This window comes from Lagopus muta, chromosome 7 (genome assembly GCF_023343835.1).
Source record: "Lagopus muta isolate bLagMut1 chromosome 7, bLagMut1 primary, whole genome shotgun sequence".
In the NCBI taxonomy this organism is placed as follows: domain Eukaryota; kingdom Metazoa; phylum Chordata; class Aves; order Galliformes; family Phasianidae; genus Lagopus; species Lagopus muta.
In genome coordinates, this window is record NC_064439.1 from 39850844 (window position 1) to 39863306 (window position 12463).

A 12463-nucleotide genomic window follows, 5' to 3' on the forward strand; every position below is an offset into this window, starting at 1 on the left:
AGGGCATTGGATTAAAAACAGTGTACATACTAATCTATAACAGTACTGAGTTACTCACTGAGGAGCCGAGTGAGGAAGCTGAAATCCTCCATTTGGGGAAAGTTAAACTACTGAATGTTGGCAAGGATTGTCCTGAGGAATTGGTGTCTGTATACTTCAGTTTCTCCCCTCTGCTGACAGTCACTGGATTGAAAAATCTCCATTGTTTCTAACATTGACATGGGGAACTTAAATATTTCATTTTTTTAACATGATTTTGTACATCCTAATGAGAGTTTGAAAGACTGATTTTGCTTATAACTGGTTCTTTAAAAATGTCCTCTGTACAAGACCTCAGTGCCACGTGTGTTGTTTGGTAGTTGTGTACAACTCGGTTCAACCGACTTTTCTCATATTGAGCAGTAATTCGATAGTAAGGCTTTAAGGTTAACAAGAAGTTTGAGGACACCAAATGTTGCTAAGACTACATGCTTTGGAAGTAAAAACTCCAGAGTTTCCTTCAGAGTTTATTATCAATTTGGCTCATTCTCTGAGAAGCTTTGCTTCCAGCCTCGAATATGTGTCAGTGCACCAGAACTGCGCAGTGCTGTTGGGGCTTGTGGAGCTGTAGTAGGCTGTGATGCTACATTTGGAGACTCCTGTGTATTTTCTTGTAAAAGTGAGGTGGGGAATAACAGACCTTGGTGTAACCTGTCTCCTCACATTGGACAGCTTTGAGTGAACACGAACATGACAACTTACCCCTTCAAATCTATTAGAAATAAAGGAATAGCTTGATCTGCTTCTTTGTCCTGAATAGACTATAACTGTGGGCCCTTCCCCTAAAGCATGTGATCCCATTTCATCATTTTTTTTCTTTGTTTTGACTCTTCATGAGCCATCTCCAGTCTGTCATTATGTTTTGTTTTATTTTATATTTCCTTGAAGCCTTTGTGCCCCAGTATTGTACACAACATTCCAGGAGCATCAGTAGTAGCACCACCACTAATTTCACAGATAGTGATGTAAGAACCACTATCACTCAGCAGCATTCCTCGTCCTTTGTCCCCACATGCCCCACACTGCCTCACTTTGTCCCCTTAAAGGTTGCTGTGGTCTGGTTGCCCTGGCACAATGCTGGAAGCTTACAATGATCCTCTATAGCTGCTTCACCCCCTTCTTCCTCTCTGCATGGTTCTCTGCCATCGCCTCTGTGGTGGTGCTGATTTTCCCCACTGAGTAAGCATCGTCTGTGTTCCATACTTCATGTTTTAGTTTGTGTTGTCTGCATTGAAACAAAAATAACCAGATGGTATATATCCACCACTGGGCTTAATTAGCCGCTTTAAATTATTTCAGATTACTGATGTTCCCTAAGTGGTTTAGAGATGCCGTTTTTATGCCTTCCTGCTAAGTTGTGAAGGACTGGGTGATCTCTGCCTTGCCTCTGCCCTGCGAAATGAGTTCAGCCAAATGTATCGCTCAGGTTCTATAAACTTGCAGCCAGTGTGGGCTGACAAATCTTGTTGCCTAGACCTACACAAGAGGTTGTTTGACATAATCTGGCGGTTTAAAAAAACATTTTTCTTTTTCCTAGTGCAGAGACGGTTTTATTTAGGGAATGCAGGGGCTCAGTTATGCTGGAAGTCTCCAGAGCTTAAAGACGACCTGCAGAGTTTTGTCAGAATCCTGACTGGGGTGAAAAACTAGTTTGTCTTTTCCCTTGTGGTGCAATTCTTCTGCTCTGATTAGCTGTCAGATCTCCTGAGTGTTCTGTTCGTTTTGGCTGCTTCAACAATGAGTCCGAGTGCACGAGGACAGCGTTGTGAGGAGGAAAACGTTGGATGTTTGCCTCCTCTTCAGATGGCTTTTGCTGAAGAGGTCTTAAAGGGATTTAGATGGGGATGAGTCCTTAGAGCGGAGGAATAGGTTTCCAACTTGAAGGGCTTATTGTTGACTGGCTGGAGCGTGCCTTCTGTTCAAGTACAGACTTTCAAAAATAAAAATAGTTTAAAAGTTGTGGTGAGTAGAAGACCTGTATTGACTGAAACGGCAGAAGCAGCAGTGCAGAGCGTTTGGCTGGTGGGACAGCATCTCTGCTTGTTTAAAAGTTGTGCTTCCTTGGGGCAGAGAAGAAAGAGACTGCTTAGAGGCAGGCCATTATTTTGGGATTTTCCCCCCCCCGCCCCACAGTCACAACCTTTCAGAAATATTTTAGGTTTGGGACTTGAGTTGGGGAAGCTTTCCTCTCTTTCTTGAAAGCTTTTGTATGTGTTCAGATTTGATGTGACATCTGGGCACGCTAAGAGGAAGTGGGGGGTAGGGAGAAACGCTGGAGAAGTTTCTTTCCCTGCCTGTGCATAATTAAGGAGCATGCCTCCTGGGAACGGGGAATAAAGGCACCCCAGGCCCTGCCACGAATTACATGACTTACTGCGGGACTCAAAGTGGGCTTGACAGTTGCCAGAAGGGCGGCGGGTTGCAGCCACCTCCAGGCAGCAGGGCTGGCTGCTGAGAGCCGGGCAGGAGGGCTGGGAGCAAAACGGGGCCCAGCAGAGAAAGGTCTGTGCCTCAGGACGGGCTGACCCCACCAAGCAGTGTTGTGGCTGAGCCTGAGGAACAGGACCAGCCAGTAGAACAGGAAGCTTGGCAGAATGGAGGCATCCCAATGTGGGACTGTTGCGTGAAGGTGGAGAATGGGAGTAATTTTTTTGCACAGACTGTCAGGTTTTGTGCCCTTTGGAAGCAGGGAAGCCTGTGGCAGCCACAGAATGCCACATCTGAAATCAGACTCCTGGCAGAGGATTACAGCTCTGTGCAACTCAGAACTGGCAGTGCAGAATTTTACTGTCTCCCTGTGTACAGATGTTGTAAAATACAAGAGTGAAATATGTTACAATTTAATTGACCATGACAATATATCTGTAATTCCAGGTGATTTATAGCACTGTGTGCTACAGAAAACTGCTCTCCTTTGGTGAAGGAGGCAGGAGGGCAGAGAAGTGCAAATGAAGATCCAAGGTTTAACAAATAAAACGAGGGTGGGAAAGTTTCTGAGACAAACAGTGCTGTGGTGAGGTCCCTCTGTTATGGAGAACAGTGTTCTGAGAAGTGCAATGAAGCTGTGAGGGGTCTGAAGCACAAATGTTAATATGAGTGGCTGAGGGAGCTGGGATCTTTCAGTCTGGAGAAGAGGAGGCTCAGGGGAGACCTGATCGCTCTCTACAGCTGCCTGAAAGGAGGTGTGGTGAGGTGGGGGTCAGCCTGTTCTCCCACGTAACAGTGATAGGATGAAAGGGAATGGCCCCAAGCTGTGCCAGGGGATGTTCAGGTTGGGCATTAGGAAGAATTTCCAAAAGAGCAGTGATGCAGTGGCACAGGCTGCCCAGGGAGGTGGTGCAGTCACCGTCCCTGGAGGTGCTCAAGAACCACGTGGATGTGGCACTGAGGGATGTGCTCAGTGGGCATGGGCTGCTGGTTGGATAAAGTGATTTTAGTGCTCTTTCCAACCTTGGTGATTCTATGATTCTGTAATGCACACAGTCTTGCAGGCATACTGTGGTGATTCTTGCATTACACAAGATTACATGGAACCCAATGCGTGCATCTCCTAGTTGAGAGAATGATTGAGGCCACAGATGAAGACAACTCCTTGACTCCCCACTTTGCTGTAAGGATGATAGATGGCTTGGGATTTATTTCTTCAGCACTAAAAAACTGTCTTTCATTTTTGTGAAATCAGAGTGGAGCTGGACAGTCACCGATAAGCTGAGGGCTTTGTATTTTGTGCTAGTGGATGGTTTATTCCCTTCGGGTACTGCTTTTGGAATAAAATGTACTTAGACTAACAAAATCTTGTTGTTTTTTTTTTTTGTTGTTGTTGCTAACTTGCAGGGAATAGTAGTGATTACTTTGTTTTTTAAGTTTTTTTAGGTACATGTAGGAATTCAGTAATTCCAAGTATTTTCCCTTGAATGTACAATAATTTCAACTGAGAACTAAGTACTAACATAGTGGTGTCGTATGGCTTTTAAAACAAATCTGTAGGTATATATTTGTATATAAGCATTCATTTGACATCTTCATATATGACACAAATAGTTTTTTATTGCTTTTATCGTGTACAAATCGAGTCTGAAATGTTGCTGTGTGAAAATGAAAGTAAATCTCTAGAATTACTGAGGTCATCCTAAGAGTGTAGTGATGGACAGCATGCTCTTTGCTCCTGCTTCCAATTCTTTTTGTACTCTGTGTAAGTAATGCTAGCATGTCTTTATCTGGATTTGCTGGACACTTGTTAAAGAAGAAATTTCACAGCTGCATTTGACATCACCGTATATTAACACATTGTCTCCCCCCTTTTCTTTTCTCCTGCAGGTGCTCAATACTTGCCTGTAGTGCTTATGTGGCTCTGGCTCTGGGAGATAACCTTATGGCACTGAATCATGCAGATAAGCTCCTCCAGCAACCAAAGCTGTCAGGGTCTCTGAAGTAAGTCTGACGTCATCTTTTCTTCCTCTTTTTTGCTGGAGAGCTCTGAGCTGGAGCTTCTCGTGTCTGTAGTGACAGTATTATGATGATGGTGATAACGATACTTGGCAAAATTGGTAACGCATAATATACAGGTGAGAGCAATCTAACTTTGTGCCAGTTCTAAATGCTGGAGGCAGCATATTCTAGAATGTTCTGTATCAATTAGTTTCTATGTCCATCTTCAAACTACTGTAGAAGCTCATCCTTTTGCAGTGATTAAAGCAGGAGTTTAGACAAGTTTGTAAGGTAACGTGTAGTTTTCTGCAGTGCTTTTTTAATGCAAGAAATTCAAGACTACAGTTGTTTGCAAAAATAGAGCCCTGTATCTTGGTGCCAAGAAGCAAAGCCTCTGTGTAGGCTGGAGCACTGTACTGTTCCTGTTAAGTGACACATAGGTTAGTTACATTTAAGAAGTTACTCTTGTTTTAGCACATCTCACTTGCAGAAGTTTTTTTGAGTGATGCTTTTTAATAATTCATTACAGTCAACTATACAGTTAATTTGAAATGTACATTATAAATCGCATGCTCAACTTTTGTTTCAGATTAAAGCTTAGTAAATTAACAGTGCTGTGAGTTAACAGGACTCCAAAGCTGCTGAACAGCCAAGCTACTGCTGGCTAGCATCAGGCTTGCTTAGTTCTGTGGTAAAGACTTGTGTTTGGAAAGCTGTTTGTGCCCTATGGACAGACCTGCAGATACGTGGTGTCCTCGGGATCTTACCATGCAAATATCTTAGAGAATTAATTATTACTGAATGCTTACTTAACACCTCCAATTATAGGTGTCTTGGTATCCAAGGGGTGTTTGTGTAAGCATTCATTTTTTCCTTCTTGGAAGAAAAGCCGTAGTAGTGTCTGTCCAGAGTGTTGGGCCATGTGTATGAATTGGTTCTCAGAATTCACTGGAGTCAGAATGGAGCATTATGGCAATACTTTACAAGCAAACTAACTTTGTGTATATCTATTAAGTAGTAGCTTTTAGATGGTTGAGTTAAAGTCTGAATTCAGTTTGTTTTTTATAAGAGTGGCAAATTTTGAGGGTTGCCATGCTGACACACCTGACTCTTTGCTGTTGTAGGTTTCTTGGGCATCTGTATGCAGCAGAAGCTCTCATCTCTCTTGACCGAATATCTGATGCCATCACTCACTTGAACCCTGAGAACGTCACTGATGTTTCCCTTGGGATCTCCTCAAATGAGCAGGATCAAGGTTAATGAATCCATACTTCATTAGAACCAGTTGTGCTATCAGTTGCCTTCCTGCTGTAACTGTTATGTAAATACAGTGATGATGAAGGCACCTCATTTTAAGACCATAACTTGTTTGGGGCTTGTTGGTTGGTTTGCTTGCAGAGCTAATTTTCTTACAGTGCTTTCTGTTGGCAATACTTGCATTCTGAAGCAGAAAAATATATCAAGGGCTCACCTGTATGGCTAAGACTGCAGTAGCTTTGATCTCAGTAATGCCTGCAATTTGAACTTCATTGTTCTCATCTGCTAAAGACCAAAATGTTTTCCCCTTCAATGGCAGACCAAAGTAAAAGCGAATTTGTATCTGCTGGTCTGTGACAAATGAATTTTGTAATGATCTTGAAAAAGCTGTCAGAAAATGATGTTTGGTGTTTTGGTTTTTTTTCTTTGTAGGGTCTGACAAAGGAGAGAATGAGGCGATGGAGTCTTGTAAGTACCAGCCAGCATGTTCAGCAGGGCATGGGAACTTCTGTGGGTGGTTCAGAACAAAAGTCTTACTAAAAGGATAACTTACTTGCAGCTGGCAAGCAGACCCCCCAGTGTTATCCCAGCTCAGTCACATCTGCACGGACAATGATGCTGTTTAACCTTGGAAGCGCTTACTGCTTGCGGAGTGAATACGACAAAGCTCGGAAGTGTCTCCACCAGGTATGGGAGGTGAACCTCAAGTGGCTTTAGGGACAGAAGCGCTCCCTACAAAGTGTCATTTAGCTCACAGCAGATCCTGGTGATTTCATAGCTCGTATCTGTTGACTTTGCTCAGATGGTGGCTCCGTTCTGCCTTCATGAACTAATCTATATTAGTAATATAAAGGAATTCCAGAGTTCGTTCTCATGTGAACAGTTCAGTACTGTTATTTTTTTTTTCCTAGGTTATTTCAAAACAGCAGGATACAAAGGAGCCTTTTCACTTTTCCTAAGGTTTTGTTTAATGGTTTGATAGTTATTGTTGTATTCTAGAAAATAAACTTCTCAAGGGCTTTGGCTCCATGTGCAGGGACTAGTCTGGGGGCTGGTGGGGGCACTTAGCAGAGTTGTGCTGTTCTGAAGCTCAGCTCGGGACCCAGCTCAGCTGGAGCACATGGATGTGCCTTCAAGCCAGCTGAAATCAGTGGTGTGCCAGTGCAGTACATCAAGAGTAGGAAGTCAGATATGGTGTTTGTGTAGAAGACAGCATCATTAACTTTGTAGGCGAAAAATATTAGTATATGGAAAACTTATGATGTTCCTTATTAACTTTGTGTTCTGAACTTCAGAGCAGTGGAGGTTACCTTCACCTCTCAGCAGGAAGATGCAGGCTGGCCCAAGAATGACAGACTCACATTGACAGAAGCATACAGCAGATGGTGCTACTAATTAGAGTGAAGCAATCTAGCAAGGCAGACAATCTTTCAGTCTCTCCTTGCAGGAATAACCCGAATAGAATGTATTGGTTTGAAAAATCTTGTGTTATGAAGGATTCCATTTTGTTAAAGGTGGCCAGGGTCTGCTCAGGGGGCACTTTGAGCTCAGCCTTTCTCTTAAGCACTTTTCTCCCCACCCCTTGTGTTTCAATAAGGCTGCTTCGCTGATCCACCCCAAGGAGATCCCTCCGGAGGCTATCCTGCTGGCCGTCTATCTGGAGTTACAGAATGGTAAACATTTTTATTCTTTTCTTGACATGAAAACAACGTAATATGTAGGCTGCTGTGTTGAATGCAACTTCTGGCATCTTTATCATCTTGAAGCTTACGCCTAACAGAGGCAAAGTTGTAGAACACATCTGTAACATTTTAAAATGTTCTCAGTCCAGAATTGGGGTTGAGCTGACATCAGAGTTTTGCCAGGATTCTGGCAAACCCTTCAGATGCTGTCTCCATTTTACACTGCCACGGATCTACCTATGGATCCATGCATCTGCACCCTCATGTCTATGCAACAATTGCTTGCAAACACATGGGGTTTTCTTCTGTTTGAGTTAGTTTGTTGTTATGGCTTCATAACAGAAGCCATAATCTTCTTGGTAGAAGGGAGGGGATGTTGGTATTTGGCTGGCAGTTCCTGCTGCTAGGCCTGCACAACCCTTCCTACATGCAGCTGTCTTCCTAACCATACATCTTGTGAACTGAAGTTTCTTTGTGCTTTGTGCAGTAGCCAGTCCTGGAGAGTTTCAGTAGCCCTTGGTTCCCTTTTAGGGGATCCCTTCAGGTGTCTCGCATCACAGGGATGCAGGGGACTTGAGCATTTGTGTTCTGAATGGAGAAAGATGTTTCCAAGTTGGAATTCTGGAAGTGTTTCCTTCTGTAACAAAGAAGCACGGAGTGGAAGAGGGTACCAAGTTGGGTTTACCTCTCACATCCTCTTAAGTATAACCTAAAGGGTCTACACTTTGTTCTTAAGTGGCAACAGAAAGGCCCTTCTGAAAATAAAACTTCAATGACAGTGATGTATTGGGTAAGGTGGCAAAATATTCTCTTCAGAACTTCGCTGTTTTTCTCCTACAACTACAGGAGTTTTAACAAAGCTATTTTTTTTTCCAGTTATATTGCTGCTTACTTGCTGAGCTATACATAGCAAAAAATGACTCTTCTCTTCAGAACGCACTTCAGAAGGGGCTCTGCACCTTCCAGCTCAGAGATTTAGCTGGGCGTCTTCTGCTCAGCATCAGTAGAATCGAGCACTGTGCTTGTTTCAGACTTACTTCAGTGCTTTTCATGTCTGTGCCAGCTCCTCACTGAATGCAAAGTGTGCTTGTGCCTGGGTCCAGCTGCAGGCCTGACAGGGACCTGACACCACAGCTCAAGAATCGCTGCTCTCAGGGCAGAGCTGTTATTGCTGTTTTCAATTGCAGGTAACACTCAGCTGGCGTTGCAGATCATCAAGAGAAACCAGCTTCTCCCTTCAGTGAAAACGCTCTCAGACATGCGGAAGAAGCCCGTTTTCCAGCCAGTCCACTCGCTCCAGCCCATTCAGATGCCGACTTTCACCGCTGTGCAGAGGAAGTGAGGGTCTGTTGAGCTCGCTGCTGCCCTTCCTGGGAGGGCTGGGGATTTTGTATATTTTTTTAACCTCGGACATCTGCATACCCGGATTGCTGGAGTGTGTTCCTTTATGTAAATTTTTAATAAAACACTTAAATGTCTCCAGTCCTGCCGTCTTGTCGGTAAAGGTTATTTTATAATGGAACAGAGGTTGGGATCCGTTTGAAACATGAATGGCCTTTAATGGGGCAAGTGGTGTGCAGTTAACTGTGTAATCTCTGCTGTTTGAAGGGATGAGATGGGAGGGCAGTAAATCTGAGGGAAGCACTGTTTATCTGAAGTTATGCTGACACAGCAGTTGTGCAGTATGGGTGCAGTGCATTTTCACCTAGAGGGGAACATTTATGGGTATGGCTGTGACAGACGATGAGCACAAAGGGGAATTTGTACTGAGTCCTGCAAGCAGTGTGCCTCTATTTTGATTTCTGTCTTCTGATTTCTTTTTTCCTGCCTTTTCTGCTCAGACCAACGTAAGACATCAATAGTAACAAGGACCATTTGCTCACTTATTTATTGTGAACACGGGTAAAGAGCTGAGGCTTCCAACCATAGGCCTTAACCCAGAGGAAAGTGAACCAGGGCTCGGCATGGCATGTAGCTATTTCCCCTGCCCCCTCTCTGCCCAGTTTGTGCTGTTTCAGCTGTTCTGAGACAGTCTGGGAGAGCAGGGATCCCACCTTATCTATTTCCCGGTGTGCTCACTGCTGGCACTGCACTTTGCCTCTGGCCCCCTCGGGGCATACACAGCAGCAGGGAAGGTCACAGAGCCGGGCAGCTGCTGGGGAGGGGGAGCCTGAAAGTCCTGCTCAAAGGAATGTGCATGTGAGCTCACTGCAGTTGGGTACTGGGTGTCCCATGTTTGCCCCCAAGATGTTGAATGGGAAAAAAGCCACAGCTGCTAGAAAAGGCACTGTGTAAGTCTGTTAAACAAAGTGCAGCGTGGCTACGTGCTTCTCTCCCTTCATGTTGGGTAAAGGCTGATGCAGTGCAGTAGCACGCTTTGGCACAGCCTCTCCCTTTGGGGAAAGGGCAGCCCTGAGTCTTCCTGAGGCTGTCAGAGTGCTGGATCAACAGGTATGTCACATTTCAGCCAGTTGGTGTAGGAGTGGCACCGACACTGTCCCGAGGTAGGGAGCAGTCCGGGTTTATCAGTATCACCCACACTCTGTAAAGAAGAGAGCCCCAGTGCCGATGCATGGTTCGTGTCAAAGTAGATTGACCGATCCGAGCCGCTTGCTGTGTGGTCCCAGTCCTGAATGGAGAGGATTCTTCCCGGCCCTTCCCAGCCCCCCAAGGAATGCGGCGCATTCACATGCAAAACCGCAGCGCGACGCCCGCAGGCACGCAGCGCTGCCCCGACTGGGGGTGCGGCCCGCGCCCCCCCTCCTGCCCGCACGGAGCTCTCATCGCAGCGCCCTTCAGCCGCGCTCAGGGACAATGGCTGAGCCTCTGCCCTCGGGGCTGCACCGCCCGGAGCGGCCGCGGGATGCTGCTGCCGTGCTGAGGCCTCCGCACCACGAGGGGTCAGGGCCGGGGGCGGCTCCCAGCCGAGCGGCAGCGCTGGCATGGACGTGAAGAGCACCCGGGACAGCCCATAGGGGCTCCTGTCACCACCGCAGGAGGACACTGCATCGTGACTTATGTCGCTTCATAGCACCTCGCATTCCTTCTCCCCTTGCAGAGCTGTGCCTTCACCTTCAGGTTTTCAATAGTATCTCAGTAGTATCACAGCAGCATCACCAGCTGCAGACAGGCAGGCTCACAGCCAGGAGAGGGCTTAATGTTTTTTTGCTCCCCCTTTTGCATCCTGACGGAAGAGAAGTCTTTACTGATTAATACAGAAAAACACACACACGGATTTGCCATGAAAAAAACAAAAACAAAAACAAAAAAAAAAACAAACAAAAAAACAACTCACATTTATTTGATTAAACAAAAATAAAATAAACTGCATAGGAACATTTTAAAGTCCAGAGAGACACTGACTTTGTTTTAAGGCTGCCAGTAGCTGATACATCATCTCCTTGCTACATCCTTCAGCCTTCCCTATGGACCACAGAGATACATTCAGAAGCCTCCATTAACACAAAAAGTTCTAACGTTTTGCTCACTTATCCTACGTAAAAGTTTGCACATAACCTGTCACGCTTTCCTTCCCGCAGTACTCAACAGCCCCACATCTCAAACGTCACCTTTTGTCCAAGCAGAAATGCGATGCCCTGTTTGGAGCACAGAGGTTCTTGTCACAGCCTGTTTCATTATCCATTAGATATAAAAGCTCTGAGCAGCTCATTAAAAGCCGAGCACTGTCTGTCCTGCTGAGACATTTGTATTATTATGAGGAGAGAAGCATGATTAATCACTAAAGTAGAAGGAAAACAACTGCAGCAGAACAGGAAACTACAAACCCAATTGTCTCAAGATGCCCGACATCCAAAGGCTGACAAAACCATTCCGGATCTTGATAGAAGCCTGCATCGAGGCAACATGTTACACAGCAGTAATGAACTTTTCTAAGATGGGGCCGTACTCTGCAGCCAATTAAAGGAGAGAAAACGCGATTTGTCACACACGAGCCTGAAGTGAGCGGCCATCTTGTTGCGGGCTTCCCATTTCTACCCAACTAAGGCAGGCGGCACGTGACAGGTGATGCGCAGCACAACAGCTCACATACAGTAAGGACCCCCCACCAACGCCGCTGACTAACCACACCTTACAACCTAGGTAAAAACTTTTCAGTCGGTTTAGAAAAGAAACTAAAAACAAAACCCAGAAACAGACATCTCTCCCTCGGAAGGAAAAACTACTACGTTGTCTGAAAAGGACTCTACAAACCTATAAAAGGACTCTTCTTTTCAACCTAGTCTGGTAGCTCAAAAGGAAGTTACTCAACTACGGCACTACACAGACACTTAACATTCAGTCAGAAAGGCTCTATGAAAAGAGCTTAAAAAATTATCGACCTGAGTTTGTAAGTTGATACAATCATTAATAGAAGGTCTAAGACCATGCAGGTACACAAAGCATTTTTAGAACCATTATTGGTTAAACAATGATGGAAAAGATGCCACTCTGGCTTGCCAACCCGTAAGATCACTTAGAGACATCAATGTACGTTTTCCACCATAACATTTACCAAACCCAACACAGCTCATCAATATTAGGGAGTTTCTGTACCCGCTTCCATCAACCCCACACGTGAGCGGGGGAAAGAAAAGAGATCTTCCAATACAGTGATCTGAAAATGTGCTTCTGCAACTTCACTCCACAGGTAAAGCAAGGGGAATGCTGCACGTCACTATTAAAGTTGCGTAAAAACCCAACATTCTGGTTTTCAACTGCCTCTCCTGACAATATCTGAACTTAAATCGCCCTCCAGGAATAGGAACTTGGTTGCTTTGTCATGGTGGAAAAAATCCCATTGTGTCAAGAAAGCTACTTCTATGATCACCAAGTCTAACACAAATCAGTATCTTATTCCCTTCAAGCATTCGGTATAGCATTGCATTTGCAGCAATTGTAACATCAGTCTTTCCAAACAGGAACGGGACAACTTGGAGGTGTGCATAAGAGTTTTCTCTTGTAGAGAGAAGACCTAAAGGTCTTAAAGACGTAAGAACACTGCAAATGGACAAGGAGTATGTCAGCCAGTAGTGTCATAATACTGAACAGTCTACATC

General features: G+C 44.9%; 1 protein-coding gene across 1 annotated transcript in view; it reads left to right on the plus strand.

Annotated features, from left to right (window-relative positions):
* The window catches only part of CNOT10 (CCR4-NOT transcription complex subunit 10), a 31811-nt gene extending 22923 nt beyond the window's left edge, over positions 1–8888 (plus strand). Inside the window, exons 14-19 of the mRNA XM_048950646.1 lie at positions 4357–4470; positions 5592–5722; positions 6157–6192; positions 6284–6411; positions 7322–7397; positions 8594–8888. Coding sequence (XP_048806603.1) covers positions 4357–4470; positions 5592–5722; positions 6157–6192; positions 6284–6411; positions 7322–7397; positions 8594–8748 — 640 coding nt within the window. The 3' untranslated portion in view covers positions 8749–8888. The remainder of the gene's footprint in view (positions 1–4356; positions 4471–5591; positions 5723–6156; positions 6193–6283; positions 6412–7321; positions 7398–8593) is intronic.
* The last annotated feature ends 3575 nt before the right edge of the window (positions 8889–12463 follow it).